This window comes from Saccopteryx leptura, chromosome 6, assembly GCF_036850995.1.
Source record: "Saccopteryx leptura isolate mSacLep1 chromosome 6, mSacLep1_pri_phased_curated, whole genome shotgun sequence".
Lineage (NCBI taxonomy): Eukaryota > Metazoa > Chordata > Mammalia > Chiroptera > Emballonuridae > Saccopteryx > Saccopteryx leptura.
The window spans coordinates 86,275,359-86,290,534 of NC_089508.1; the positions used below are offsets into that span (position 1 = coordinate 86,275,359).

At 43.7% G+C, this 15,176-nt stretch overlaps 1 protein-coding gene and 1 long non-coding RNA gene across 3 annotated transcripts; one reads left to right on the forward strand and one right to left on the reverse strand.

The window, feature by feature from the left end:
* The first annotated feature begins 208 nt into the window (after positions 1-208).
* ACTC1 (actin alpha cardiac muscle 1) lies at positions 209-5,586 on the forward strand. Its single transcript, XM_066341837.1, has 7 exons — positions 209-342; positions 940-1,090; positions 2,221-2,545; positions 3,210-3,371; positions 3,499-3,690; positions 4,486-4,667; positions 5,256-5,586. Exons 2-7 carry the CDS (start codon positions 962-964, stop codon positions 5,397-5,399), a joined length of 1,134 nt encoding a protein of 377 aa, XP_066197934.1. The 5' UTR covers positions 209-342; positions 940-961; the 3' UTR covers positions 5,400-5,586.
* LOC136376078 (uncharacterized) lies at positions 1,633-14,756 on the reverse strand. Of its 2 annotated transcripts, none has more exons than XR_010746137.1 (4): positions 14,577-14,756; positions 6,016-6,290; positions 2,601-2,673; positions 1,633-1,866 (listed from the first exon to the last, which is right to left on the reverse strand). It is a non-coding gene; the product is annotated as an uncharacterized lncRNA (long non-coding RNA). The 2 variants fall into 2 exon arrangements; XR_010746138.1 differs by lacking the exon at positions 14,577-14,756 and adding an exon at positions 13,406-13,475.
* Positions 14,757-15,176: the final 420 nt, after the last annotated feature.

Below are 15,176 nucleotides of genomic sequence, written 5' to 3' on the forward strand. Positions count from 1 at the left end.
GCGTCGTTTCGTCTTCCCCTGCCCCCGACCCTTCACGGCCTGCCCCTCCCTAGCTCCTTGTTTGGCTATCCCCCTGGTTGCCCCCTCCCCTTCCTTACATGGTCTGGGGGGCCCCTGGCTGATCCTCTACCCTGTCCTTGGCTCCATGAATGGCCTCGGAGCTCCTCAGTGGCGCGAAGGCAACCAAATAAGGCAAGGTGGCCGACCGGCCCCCCACCCCTGCCCCCGGCCGCTCCAACTGACCCCGTCCGTCAGCGCGCTATAAAGCAGCGCGCCCTGCGCCGGACACCCCAGCGCCTGCCGCCGCCCCAGCCGCGCCGAGCCCAGCCCGCCCCGCGGACGGTGAGTCGGCGCCGCCTCCCTCGCGCCCACGTCCCTGCCCCGCGCGCAAACTGCCGAGCCCGCTCTTAGAGCCAGTGCCCCGCGCTCCGGCCGCCCCGGCATTTTTTTCTGTCGAGACTAAACTTTGTTTGTTTCCAAGTTCTTTCGTTCTTGGAAGTCACTGCGAAGGAGCGCGCGGAAAGGGAGCCCGACAGTTCGTACGGGGGTTGGAGGTCCCTGCACCCGGGCGCTTGCGCTTCCAGCCGGGGCGCGGGCAGGCACGGGGTGCTGAGGGGCCGAAGTGGGCTCCCAGTTTGTGAACAGGAGGAAATGTAAAGGGGAGGACCTGGTAAGAGGTGGCTGTCCCTCCTTGCGCCTGGGACAGAGGGCGAGCCTCCTGGCCAGGAAGCCTGGCGGTTCCTCTTCCCTTCTCTACACGCCCCTGCCTCCAACCCCCCAGGCTTCTTCCCACCCTTTCTTTTTCTGTCTCGAGGGGAAGGGAGGTGGCAGGTGTCCGCGCCTCCAAGACCCCTCTGCTCTGTCCCCCCTTCCCCGGGAGCGGAGAAGGCCAGCTCCGCAGGCACTCAGCGTGGGCCGCCCCCTCTCCTCATCCTGCAGACCCCGCTGAAGCTGTGCCAAGATGTGCGACGACGAGGAGACCACCGCCCTGGTGTGCGACAACGGCTCCGGGCTGGTGAAGGCCGGCTTCGCGGGCGACGACGCGCCCCGCGCAGTCTTCCCGTCCATCGTGGGCCGCCCACGCCACCAGGTAAACTGCCCACCCGCGCGCGGTCCTGGGGAGCAGTCCTCAGCCGCGCCGCACCCCTTCCTGGCCACCTCTTCAGCCCAGCGATCTAGGAAACGTCTGAGCCACCTATTTCATATACGCTTTAGGTCGAATAAGAAAAAGATGATTTAGCTTCAAATCCAAGACAAGCGAAGCAAATCTCACACCTTCCGCTGAAGGAAGGTGTGAACTGAGCGTTTTCCTGTTCACTTCAGGGACGCTGCTCCCCAGGGGTCCAGCTCCCTGGCGTGAAAAGGCGGCAGCTTCTCTTTCCACTTCCTACGGGCAGTTTTAGTCCTGTCGTCTTCTCCTCTACCTTTTGTGTCCTTCACTCCACCCCCACCCCCCACCCCCGGCCTCTCTTTTCAGTCCTGTTCAAAACATAATAATATAATTTCTCCCAACCAACTACAAGCCAAGACACATTCCTCCCTCTTGTTCACAGCCAGCTTACAGGATTTGGAAAAGATGTAATCTATCTGCTTGGCTGTTGCATTTTTAGAACTCAGACGTGACAGAGTCAGTAAGTGCCATGGTGATAGTGACATACCACCTTGTTTATTAAGAGAAATGTTACCCTCTCTGGCTTTGCCACATGCGGGGTCAGACAGGCTGCCAGGGAGGAGATCCGCTGTTTGCTCAGCCCTTCTGAGTGACCGCCCGGGACGGCTCTGGGCCAGCTGGCTTGCGCTTGGCCCGGTGCTCCTGGCACATCAGCCCGTCTTCTTCTGCTCACTTGATGAATGTCAAAATCTTTTCTTAGGAGGAATACAATGTGTCATTAATTCAGTCATTTCACAATGTAGTCATTTATATTCTAGTTGACATGGGTGATGAGCTTAATAATTTAATGAAGGCATTTTGGTATTTTTAAAATGAGGTGTGGCTTTACTTCAGTGCAATAGTGGTGTTCCCCTCCCCCCAGTTATATTCTAAACAATAGAATATTTGGGGAGGGTCGTGGGTGGGGAGAAGGGGACTAGATTGATTTTAAGTGCTATTTCTAAATTGAAGTAAAATCCTACTGTTTGTTATTTCTGGTTTTTATCAAATATTCCTTGACTTGGGAAGTTTGGTGTAAATTTTATCTCCCCATCTTTTTCTTTTTATAGGGCGTCATGGTGGGTATGGGTCAAAAGGATTCCTATGTAGGTGATGAGGCCCAGAGCAAGCGAGGTATCCTGACTCTCAAATACCCTATCGAGCACGGCATCATCACCAACTGGGATGACATGGAGAAGATCTGGCACCATACCTTCTACAATGAGCTCCGTGTGGCCCCTGAGGAGCACCCTACTCTGCTCACTGAGGCCCCGCTGAACCCCAAGGCCAACCGTGAGAAGATGACCCAGATCATGTTTGAGACCTTCAATGTCCCCGCCATGTATGTGGCCATTCAGGCAGTGCTGTCCTTATATGCTTCTGGCCGTACCACAGGTATGTTCGGGCTCTGGAGACAGTCACTGATTAGTCACATGCGCAAGTCACTGACCTGGCTGTGCATCGGTTTCCCCCAATGAAAAAGAATGATCTCTCCTCTCATATTCCATGGAAAGAGGTCTGTGCTAAGAGAGACAGAAAACCACAATACCCTAAGGTTAGTTTCAGACCACATGTTATTTGTAAGAGCTGAAACCATGTGATATCACATGGTGAGGATCTGCAGAATGTATCAGTCTAGAATGCAGCAGTCATTGGTATATGTCCATAAAATCATAGCCCCTGGGCAAACATTACTGAAGAGAAGCCACATTCCCCACAGGGTCTGAGTCAAAAGAGAGAGAAATAAGTTAGACGGGAGGAAAGAAAAACATGCCTGGTTGCTTACATAATGTGCTAATGGTTGATAAAAGGGATGGTCATTTGAAAGTGTCCTGGGGAAATTTTTCTACTACGATATTTAAAAGGATGCGCTATGGCTGGCTTTAGATGTATGTAGCATTCCTTATACTCATTTTTATTCTTTGTGTGTAAAAAAATCTAATTTTATCTGGATCCATGCCCAGTGCTAGTTTGTCTTAGCCACAATTGGAAGTAGGCTTTGACACAGCTAAATGCAGGCCCCGCTGATTTTGTGGTCCTTGTCTGTTTCCTCTGACAGGCATCGTTCTGGACTCTGGGGATGGTGTAACTCACAATGTCCCCATCTACGAGGGCTACGCTTTGCCCCATGCCATCATGCGTCTGGATCTAGCTGGTCGGGATCTCACTGACTACCTCATGAAGATCCTCACTGAGCGTGGCTACTCCTTTGTCACCACAGGTGAGTGTGTGTGTATCTCATGTGCTACAGCACGTGTCCGCCTTTTCCCTTCACCCGTGAATCCGTCTGCCTCCCACAGTTGACTTCATTTTTCAGAGCTTGACTAGGATACCTTTTATTCCTGCAGCTGAACGTGAGATTGTCCGTGACATTAAAGAGAAGCTATGTTATGTTGCTCTGGATTTTGAGAATGAGATGGCCACAGCTGCGTCATCGTCCTCCTTGGAGAAGAGCTATGAACTGCCGGATGGCCAAGTCATCACTATTGGCAATGAGCGCTTCCGCTGCCCTGAGACGCTCTTCCAGCCCTCCTTCATCGGTGAGTCGTAGGGTCTGGTGTGGAGGAACGGCTTTGCCCTGGAAATCTGGGGAGGTCCCAGAGTAAAATCTATTGTGATGAAGAAGGATTAAGGGGCCCTTGAATTAAAAGAAGCCATAGCTTGGAGTCCTGCACAGTTCAGTCTCAGGCTCTGATGGCTTGTTAAAGGGATGGTCATCACAGTTTTGTTGCAGTGAAATGATAAAGGATGACACACTGGCCTTCATCTCAGAAAAAAGGATGAGACAGAGCAGTGATTGAATAATCCCTATCTGCAGGAAAGAGATGATTTCTCAAGGTGTTGATTTATTCCAATAAACTCCATTACCAACTAGCTGGATTTTCCTTTTAAGTTATTCATTGTTAAATTCTCATAGGAATAGCTGGAGTGACATTTATACGTCACCAAACATCTTACCTAAGGAATGATTTACAGGAGGAAGTTTGTGAAGCTCTTATTTTAGTCCATCAATAAAACTTGCATGAATTTAACTGAAAAGTGTATCTTATCCTTCTCCAGTACATCTTCATACATCTGGCGAGTATAGCAAATGTTCACTCCAAACAGGTGCTAAACACAATTGTTTGTTATCTGGCAGTCTGTTGTGGACTAACTGTGAGCACTTTCAGAGACACCTGTTCCACACATGCCTTCAGTGTGTCTTATAAAAGGGCATATGTTTCAGAGACAAATGGTGACAGTTTACCAACACAGAGGAGGCCTGTTCTCACCCTGCCACACTGGCCCCATGGCTTAAGTGCACCGTGATTTTATTTTTTTGAACTTGTTCCTAGGTATGGAATCTGCTGGCATCCATGAAACGACTTATAATAGCATCATGAAATGTGACATTGATATCCGCAAGGACCTGTATGCCAACAATGTCTTATCTGGAGGTACCACCATGTACCCTGGGATAGCTGATCGCATGCAGAAGGAAATCACTGCCCTGGCTCCCAGCACCATGAAGATTAAGGTAAATAACTTCAGTCCCGCGGGGAGCCAGAGCAGGTCTGGTGTTCCAAGCACAGGGCATCCCTAACTCCTTTCTCCCTCACACTTAGCTGCCTGTCTACTAAAAACCTTACCTTTTAACTTCTCTAGCACTTTTTTTCTAGCACTTTCCCCTCCGATTTTGCTAACACTTTCCCAAGATAGAAGCCTTTCAAAGTGCTTTCAAACAGTGGATATAAATGAATCTTTGAAGAAGAAGAAAAAAAAAGCCCAATTGTTTTAACACATTTAAAAAATTCCCAACTTTGGGGCTTTTAGCTTCTACTCAGGTTTAGAGAAGTAAGAAATTTAGCTTGTTGTCACGTGATACTTGAGTTCAGTTGATGAAAAAATCTATTTTGTGAAGTCCTTGGTAATAGAAATAATGAAGTAGAGGAAAAGGGCATAAACCTTGACTCAGCCCAATTAATTTGTGGTATAAAGTATCTTAATGTTACTGTGAATTAATATCTAATATTTTTTTCTATGAGTTGCCCCAGCATGTAGCTTGCCCTGTTGCTTGGCACCTCGGGGTTCCCTGGAATTCTTTTTCTTTTGTTTTTTCCCACAGATTATTGCTCCCCCTGAGCGCAAGTACTCTGTCTGGATCGGGGGATCCATCCTGGCCTCCCTGTCCACCTTCCAACAGATGTGGATTAGCAAGCAAGAGTACGATGAGGCAGGCCCATCCATCGTCCACCGCAAATGCTTCTAAGGTGCCTTCTCTCTTAGTCTACCTGATGTTTGGGATGACAGTATTATGCTTTTTGGAGTCTTCCAACCCACCCTCCCTCATCTCTCATCAATCATTGTACAGTTTGTTTACACACGTGCAATTTATTTGTGCTTCTAATATTTATTGCTTTATAAATAAACCAGACCAGGACTTGCAACCTACAAAAGCCTCTCTTACTTCCTTTTCGGGTAGGCATGGTGTATGGGCAGTGTTCGCGGACTTCAGACTATAAACGTGGGCAGTGTTCGTGGACTTCAGACTATAAACTCGTCGACTGATGGCTTTGACACCATGTACATTGTAATAGTACAGTACCACAAAGATCATCAGATAACATTTAGCTAGGATTTATGATACTAAATTTTGATTTTATCCTTTGGGACAGAATCATGACCCTATTTCCTATCTGAAAAGTAGATTAGGTTTAGCTTCACATACGCAAGAAACGGCAGATAAGACAATTCTCTAAGATTAGTTTCCACACATGATATTGGAAATTATGGTTTTAGCATATGCTGCAGCTGTTTTTGTCACTCTGCAGAAACCACATATCTATTGGTAGTGAGAAAGTCAAAGATTATTTTATATAAATTACCTTAAATGATCAAGTCTTGGACTCTTCGGTTGTCTTTCTGACTATGCATGTTAGCTGAGAGACTGAGGCCAGCTGACGGTTCAGCCTGGCCATGATTCACCCCAGTGCCCCGTAAACAATCAGGACTACCCTGCAGGTTTGAAACAGTCACGAGAGACCAGGCGCCAGAAAATCCTGCCAAATCAGTGACTGACTTGTGGGAGAAAGATCTTTAGTTTCTTTACTTGTTTGAAATCTTCAAATCTTGGGTTGAGCAGAGTTAAAGCTATGAAATCCTGAGGAAGAAAAGGGAGAAGAAAGCCACAATATTTTTTTTCCTACATGCTGGGCTGTCTACTATATGGTGGGGAGTTCTGGGGACAGCACCCAATGAATAAGTTGTACTCTGATCTTGAAAGGCTTCCTACACTCCAGGTAAACCCCCAATGTGTGTGGTTTCAAGGAGACAGACATGGGTCTGGGTCTTGAATGATGATTAAGAACTGGAGAGGTGAGAAGAGCAGGGAGGAAATGCCAGCAGAAGGAAATGGGGCAGAAGCCATCATGCACGGAGGGCCCAGGGCAGGCTGGGGAAGGAGTGGTAGACATCAGCTTCATTGCAGAAGCTTTAAAATTCTTCATTTCCAAATTAATTCTTAGCGAGCTATGAAAGCATGTGGAGGGACTTCATTAAACCTTTATCTTTTAGTGAGGAAATCAAGGCACAGAGAGATTAAGCAACTGGTACAATGTTAAACAGTTTGTTTGTGGAATTCCCCAGAGAACAACCCAGATTTTCTGACATTTAATCTAATGGCGCTTCTAAAACAGTCTGTAGTCATAAAACTTTAGTTTTAAACTTTATAACTAAAGCTTAAAACTAAACTTATAAACATGTAGACATAAAACTTTAGTCATGGCATATCAAGACTAACCCTGTTATTGCACTAGCTGGTGGCACAGTGGATAGAGCACAGCCCTGGAACACTGAGGTCCCTGGTTTGAGCCTGGGGTCACCAGGTTCATCCTGAGGGTGTCAGTTCAAGCCCTTGTCAGGGCATATATGAGAAGCAATCGGTGGCACAAATAAGTGGAACAACATGTTGATGCCTCTCTCTCTCTCCCCCTTCTCTCTCTTTCAAAAAGAAAAAGAGTAACCCCAGTTATCAGTCTGTCAGACACCTTGTGGGAGTCTGTATTGAAAATTTGCAGTGTTTTAGGCTCATTAGATACATCTTTAATAAGTTGTTGCCATTGTCATTATTATTCAAGATTGTAACTGTGTCCTTATTTCATTCATTAAAATATATACCTTGAGCTTGACCAGCGGTGGCACAGTGGATAGAGTGTCGGACTGGGATGTTGAGGACCCAGATTCAAAACCCCGAGGTCGCCAGCTTGAGCTTGGTCTCATCTGGTTTGAGCAAAGGATTACCAGCTTGGACCCAAGGTCGCTTGCTCGAGCAAGGGGTTACTCGGTCTGCTGTAGCCGCATGGTCAAGGCACATATGAGAAAACAAAGAATGGACAACTAAGGTGTCGCAACGAAAAACTAATGATTTATGCTTATCTCTCTCCATTTCTGTCTGTCTGTCCCTATCTATCCCTCTCTCTGACTCTCGCTGTCTCTGTAAAAAAAAAATACACACACACACACCTTGATTTCTGACTCTGGGACAGACAAGATAGTAGGTACAGGGGACATAAAGATGGACCAGGGCTCATATCTGTGCTTAAGAAGCAAATAGAGTTCCATATTTAGCATAATTGAATGGAAGTTTTTCTCTGCATTAAGGGTTAAATAATAAATAAATTTGGTGGCATTTTTATAGATAAGTTAAAAACTTTATTGTAGAGTTTACTTTTTTGCCTTCAACTGTATCCTGTAGCACAGATGAATTGGCTTAAAAGCTAGGTTTCAGCCATGAAGATGAATTTGGGGTAGAAATGAGGAAATATGATTTATCCAGTCTCTGTGTCTTTTTTTTCTATTTCTCAGATTAAGTACCATAAGTACTATGAATTTTAACCTCTAAATATAGATTAACTCTTTAAATGTAGACAACTGGCTGGGACATCACCTATGGTTCTTTCTTTGTACAAATGGAAAGAGAATTGGTATTACTATTTCTACTTAAAAGTAGAAGCTTTTAGAATCAGCTTTCAGAAGTAGTAAGCACATAGATTCTTGTTGAATTCCAAAGTTTTCTCATCTCTGTTTAATGGTAGGATATATCATATTGGAACAGCTAAATCTTTTAATAATTGTGCTCAAGGAAGATACAGAAGTAGAGTTTTCTCTTTTTTTTTTTTTTAACATATTTTATTTATTAGTTTCAGAGAGAGGATAGACACAGAAAGGCAGTGGTAAGGGAGTGGGAAGCATCAACTTGTAGTGCTTCTTGCACATGCCTTGACCAGGCATCCCTGGACCAGCAGCCTCAGCATTCTAAGTTGACGCTCTATCCACTGTTCCACCACAGGTCAGGCAACAGAGCTTTTTCTTAATGCTACCTTCATATGTGTAAAATAATGGAGATATCCTGTGATGAATATGTCTTTGATTAAGATGCAATGTGCCTGACCTGTGGTGGCGCAGTGGATAATGCGTCAACCTGGAAATGCTGAGGTCGCCGGTTCGAAACCCTGGGCTTGTCTGGTCAAGGCACATATGGGAGTTGATGCTTCCAGCTCCTCCCCCCTTCTCTCTCTCTCTCTCTCTCTCTCTCCTCTCTAAAAATGAATAAAGAACAAAAGAAAAAAAAAGATGCAATGTAAAAATAAATAAATAAATAATATATGTATATTATGATAATTCTTCTCAATTTATGATGAAAAGAGTGTTTTTGTTCATTTCTAATACACCAAAACACCTTTGTCATTTTTCTTAGCAATGGTTATGTAGATGTGTTTAAATAATCAAAAGAGTTGAGTTTGAGAGAAAAAGAAAATTGCAAAGCAAATAGAGTATTTAGAAGGTTAGGGTTAATTCCCTGTACCCAGGGCCTAACCTAAAATAGCATCACTGGGCCTCTACCTTTCTCTCCATTTCTTCTATGGGATCTGTTATGGATTGAATTGTAACTCCCTAAAATTCATGTGCTGACACCCTAACTCCCAGATGTGATTGCATTTGGAGCTAGGACCTTTAAGGAGGTAATTAATGCTAAATGAGATCTCAATTGGGGCCCTAATCAGGTAAGACTGATGTCCTTAAGAAGAAGAGACACCAGGATTGTGCGCTCACAGAGGAAAGAGCAGATGAAGACAAAGCAAGAAGGTAGCCATCTAGAAGGCACGCAAAGAAGCCTCACCAGAAATCAACCCTGCCAGCACCTTGACTTTGGACTTCTAGGCTCCAGAACAGTGAGAAAATAAGTTTCTGTTGTTTGAGCCACCCAATTTGTGCTATTATATTATGGTAGCCCAAATTGACCAATAGAGGATTTTTCTACATGTTGGACATCATGGCCCAAGAATCACAGCTTACCAATTTATCAGCCTCTGTATCAAGAGTGTTTTCCCATATAGTTCTGACAAAATTTCCAGGGAAGTTTCAGTCTGGCCAGGCTTGAGGACTGAGGCATATTACCATAGATACCAGTCAATATTATTGAGTGGAGGAGGGGTAATTTTCCAAAGGAAAGGAACCAAATGACATAAGACCATACCCATTGAGCTAGAACCAGAGAAAATTATGGTAGGGGGACCAATTGTTAGATAACTCCAGTTTCCAGTTCAGTAGGCCCTGAGAAGGACTTGAGAACAATGACTTGCCTCAACAAAACTGGAAGACCAGAATAAGAATTATTGGATGGTGATATATGTGATTGATTAATATTTTCCAGACTCCAGTGAGACCCAAGGACCCAGGAACCCAATGCTCTCTATATGACCAATCTGGCCAGTGTTTAAAAAGAAATAATGTCAGAGTCACTTTATGATTAACATGATATAAATACTATAAATATTTGTTAGCAACTGACAGGAAAGAAAGAAAATTTTTAGTCCTTTAGGCCTAAAAGAGCAAAGGTTGTCTATATTCATCTTAAGATCTTCCAGATTTCTATACAAGGAATCTCTCCTTCAGCAGAACTTGGTTGTTGCTATGGCAACCAAACTTACATTAAAAAGACAGGGAAAAAGCTCTTGGGAAAATGAGAAAGTATATCTTTGGTCACTGGTAACCCTGATACTGGAAAAGCACTTCTTGCAGTTCACTCATCAGCTCTGTGTGCAATAGATGCAATAAAGGTTGAGTAGGAGGATAAAGAGCTTCAGTTCAAGCACAGCTCTCTGAGTCCTTGAGGTTCTGGGCCCTCTCCCCTGCCGGGAAGGGGAGCAGAAGCAGGTGAGAGTTAAGCAGAAGGGGTCTGCATGTTCCTCCACAGTGTTGTTGCTTATTGCTCTACATGGGAGTCAGGGTTGGAGAGGGGAGACAGAAAGGAAACCCATGGGAAGGTTACAATAAAGCTGATTAAATGTGGCCTTGATCGCAGACTCTGGAGTCAAGCATAAGCAAGGAGTAGGTGAACAGGTTTAGTGTGTAACTCAGAAAGATGACTTAAGAATTTTCAAAATACTACTGGATAATGACAGGATAAGCATCATGTAAAGTAAGATATGAGAGAGCAGATATCATAAAAGAAATTTAAAAGCAAGCCTGCCTTACACAAAATAGTAAAACTTTCTCAAGGCATCTATCTTTAACCCAAGGATCTACTCTTTGGACCTCTTTTAAGTGTCATCCACCCAACGTTGGTTACCCAGGACATTCTCCATTATAATGACACTTACCTGTCCTTTACTTGTATTCCTCAAGAGCAGACTAACACTAAATCTGAGACCTGAAGAATGGGACAAGCAGGCAGTGGCAATTATACCTGCAAAGACTCAGAGGTGGGAGAGACTGTCATGTCCAAAGAAATGAGAGGGGCCAAGTGGATGGAGAGTGATGGGTGCTGAGGAGCAGAGTGACTGACCCTAGAGACGTGGTCACAACACCTGTCTTATGGGGCCTAGACTGTGCAAAGAAGTTTGGATTCTATTCTGTGACAGAATGATGCTAAAGGGTTTTAAGCATGGAAATAGAACACATTTAGAAAGCTCATTCTAGGGGCTCTGAGGAGCCTGGATTGAAAAAGCAAGAGTGGAGGCAAGTAAACCACTGGGAGGCTCTGACCTCGGTGCAGGTGGGCAACGCTGGACTTGGACCTGAAGGAGTCATGGAGGCGAGGAGAAGGGTGGGCAAAGTTGAGATGGGTTCCACAAGCAGCAAGGACAGGATGTGCTGGTGGGTTTAGTGGGGGCAGACAGGAAGCGGACTGCTCTTTGAGTGGACTCTGTGTATTCAAGGAAATTCAGACTTTAAGGTGATACGAAACATCTCCAGTCTTACCCTGGGAAGAAGGCGTCACACCCAAAGATGAGGTTTGCTCGAGGTCTTAAAAAGTATTGGGAGTTTTCTGGGAGAAAGGGAGGTAGACTGAATGAGCAGAGGGTGGTTTTGGAGAAAGGAGGTGGTGGGGAGACCTGACTAGAGCAGGAGTATGTACTGGGATGCAACAATTACATCATGGGGACCCGGTAAGGCTAGAGTTTGGGTTTTGGAAACACAGATGTGCTGTGTTCTTGCTTATAAAACACAAATAACAGAAATACCCTTCATAATTGCTGTGAGAATTAAGCAGGATGAGGTTGATCTTATGTTCAGGTCTTGGCACATCATAGGGCTTTAATTAATGTTCTATAATCATTATTATTAATAGTCTTATGTTTATAGATAGTATATAGTATACAATCATACATTATGCAAGCATACATGTGGTTTTGTGCTGTGGAAGAACTGAAAGACAAATGTGGGAATTTGGATTTGATATGAAAGAATATGTATTTTGCTGATGACATTTTCAGAGAAGAGAAGTGGTTCGCTGCATATTTTTTTAATTTAGAAATTAAATGTAATGGGGTGACATTGATCAATAAGAGTACATAAGTTTCAGGTGAATGTTCCTATAGCATTTGAACTGTTGATTGTGTCGTGTGCCCATCACCCAAAGATAAATCATTTTCCATCACTATATGTGATATTTAAAGAAGGTGAATTCTGGCATTTGGATCCAGAATAGTCTAGTGAGCAGAGATCCTCACCGAAAGACGCGTCCAAGAGCAACTAGGGGACTTAGGGAGTACATACTGCAAGGGCCAAGAATATACAGGTAGGTTCTCCTTCATCTGCTGAAGGAGAAACTGGCCTCAATAGATGCATGAACTAAGAAAAAGCATGATTTCTTGATAGAGGGCTTAAAAAATTTAATTAATAATCATTATGGCCTTACATTACAGAGCCTTTTAAAAACTCTAAATTGGCTTCCTGAATTCTGTGTAGGAAGAACTTCTCTGCCACTTTGAACCTTCTCTCCAGTTGAAGGACCTTATTTTAAAACTGTTAAAATCTTACAGTAAAGGGGAGCTATATCCTCTTTATACCCATTACCCCGGAGTGTCAATTCCGTTGTGTTATTAAACTGGTTTGATGTTACATAAAGGGAGCTCTGTCACTGAAATATAATACGAAGATTCCAGTAAGAAAGCCATAGATTGGTAGGGGTGAGGTATTGAGTAAGAAAGACTCGATGAGTGCTTACTTTAAATATAAATCTTAATAGGGAGGATACAAAAAATAAAATATGCATCCACACTCCAAGAGAATGAAGCATGATCTAAAGCTTCCAAAACCCGGGTCCCCACAGGACAGAATGACCTGCAGACATGAAGCGTGGATGAGAAATCAACTGTGTGTCAGCCACTGAGATTGTTTGTCACCGCTGTAGAACCTAGCTCATTTTGACAGTTATCACCAGCTTTGGACATTCACTTCCCCAGGATTCCACTTTGTTTTAGGGCTCTGAGGTGATGTTATGCCAGCTGAATAATACCTTTAAAATAAGCAATGAAATCCAAAATAATTTTTGTTATTTCAGTTGGGACTGTTTCTCAGGGTGTCCACTGTGCCACGCTGTCAGAAATGGAAATCTATTATTAGGTGATTTCATTGTACTTTTGAGAGGGTGAAGTGAGTTTTGTTTTTCTTGGGCACATGAATGAAATAGAAAATCTATCTGAAGTTACTCCGGTGACAGCTCGGTGGTTCAACATGTGAGCAGAATGCAAAAATAAATAAAAATGAAGGATTCATGCAGGTGTTTTTGCTTTAGTTTATGTCCAAAGTTTGCACCTAAACTCTCATCATACAATTATATTACCTTATTTAAAAAAAAAAAGCTTCACATACCATACAATTCACTCAGAGTGTACAGTTCAACTGTTTTTAGTATATTCACAGATAAGTGCTACTATGTCCACAATCAAATTCAGAACATTTTCATCACCTTGAAAAGAAACCTCATACCTTTTAGCTCTTAATCATCTGTACCCCCACCTAGAAGGACTTTGGTGGGGTCACCTGGTTGCATATACCTTCTCTGCAGGGGAAAGCACAGTTATAATTTTTTTCTTAATAAAGTTCTCTACTGCAAGAAAAAATAAGGAAAATGATCAGGGCCATCGCTCGTGTGAGTCCTTCCGCATGGGCCTCTTTCTTCCTTGTGTTGGAGAGCCTCATTTGCAGAGGAGCCTTCTTGAGACATCTCATCCAAGCTGGACCCTGCCTCGCCTCCACTCTTGGTGCCTTTTCTTTATATCACAGATACTATTTTTTTGCTTTAACTTAATATTATTGAGGTTTAATTTACATACAATAAAATGTGCTCATTTTAAGCACACAATTCAACAAGTTTTGACAAATGTATATACCCGGTAATCGCAACCCCAGTGAAAATATAACACATTTCACAGCCTTCAAAATTCCTTTCTGCTTCTCCAAATTTAATCCTCTCCATCTCAACCCCAGACAACTCTTTCTGGCACTAGAAATTACTTTTGTCTGTTCTGGAATTTTATACTAATCATGATTCAAAATATTTGTTTGCTTATCTTTTTTTTTTTCTGTTTCTACTACTAGACTTTTCTTAAACCATGTTTTCTAGCACAGAGAGTCTGGCACAGAGTCAGAGAATGTCAGCATGAATAAATCCCAAATTATGCTATTTTTCAGCTTTGATTTTAAAAAAGTTAAAGCATCAACATATTTAAAGGTAACAGTGAGGTCTTTACGGAAGGGGCTTAACAAACAGGAGGAAGTCCTTTGCTTTCTCACCTTCCCAGCTCACCATTTCCAACACAACAATGTCGAAGGTAGGCTGAATGGTGGAGAAAGCCATGACAGGGGCCACATTCCTTTGCCTTTGGGCAAAATGTGTTATCATTTTGAATGGATGGGTAAAATTAGTCTCATTCACTTATAAATGTTTTTGCAACTTTTCTCTTCATTAATAAAGACATTCCTAAGGGCAAATCCATGCTCTTGGTAACAAACAGGACATGAGATCAACTCAAGCTGTATCTCCACTTCTGAAAACACACTTGTGATTTGTGTCCCACCAGCAATATCATAACAACCCTGTTACTTTTCGACAAAAATTTTCTATTACCATAATCTAATCAAACCTGAACTCACATACCTGTGAACTGGCACCTCTCAGTCACACACGGGGAGGATGCTGGCGTTCGCATCTCTGCCTCATAGGTGGAGGAGCTGAGGGACGGAGACCCTTCCACAAGGCTTCCCCTTGCTTCCTCTGCATGAATGCCTTCATTTCCGGTCGGGCCGTGTGTGCATCCCCCTTCAGCCCAGGTTCTAAATCTCTCTCTCGCTCAACTATCTAGGACACATGAGAATTAACCTACTCATGTAGATTACAGGGCCCCAGCCCTCATTAACCTTAATATTGAAAGAGATACAGCTTTTGTAGTAGAAGAAATGGAAATGCCCTTCCACTCAGCACCAACAGCGACCTTGGCATCGGCTGAGGAAATGGTTTTTTTAGGAGGCAGTGCCTCTAATGTAAATGCTTGCTTCCAGTCAGTGGAAATGTCACATATACGATATTGCTGAACTTGGGGGACCCTTTTAAAGCATTGTGCAATTGAATCCCTGAAGATATTTTATAGCAGATCACGGTGCTGTCTGTTCTATATTATCATGATGTCCTTTGAATCAATGACTCAGCCCTGATGTTCTCACCTTCATTCCCAGTGGGTAGCTGATTGCTATTTGTAGA

What these genes read in the sequence shown, in the direction of transcription:
- ACTC1 (XM_066341837.1), top strand. Translation starts at nt 962, where the DNA reads ATGTGCGACGACGAGGAGACCACCGCCCTGGTGTGCGACAACGGCTCC. An exon ending in CTACTCCTTTGTCACCACAG is followed by an intron (nt 3,372 to 3,498) that starts GTGAGTGTGTGT and finishes TTATTCCTGCAG; the next exon opens with CTGAACGTGAGATTGTCCGT. An exon ending in CCAGCACCATGAAGATTAAG is followed by an intron (nt 4,668 to 5,255) that starts GTAAATAACTTC and finishes TTTTTCCCACAG; the next exon opens with ATTATTGCTCCCCCTGAGCG.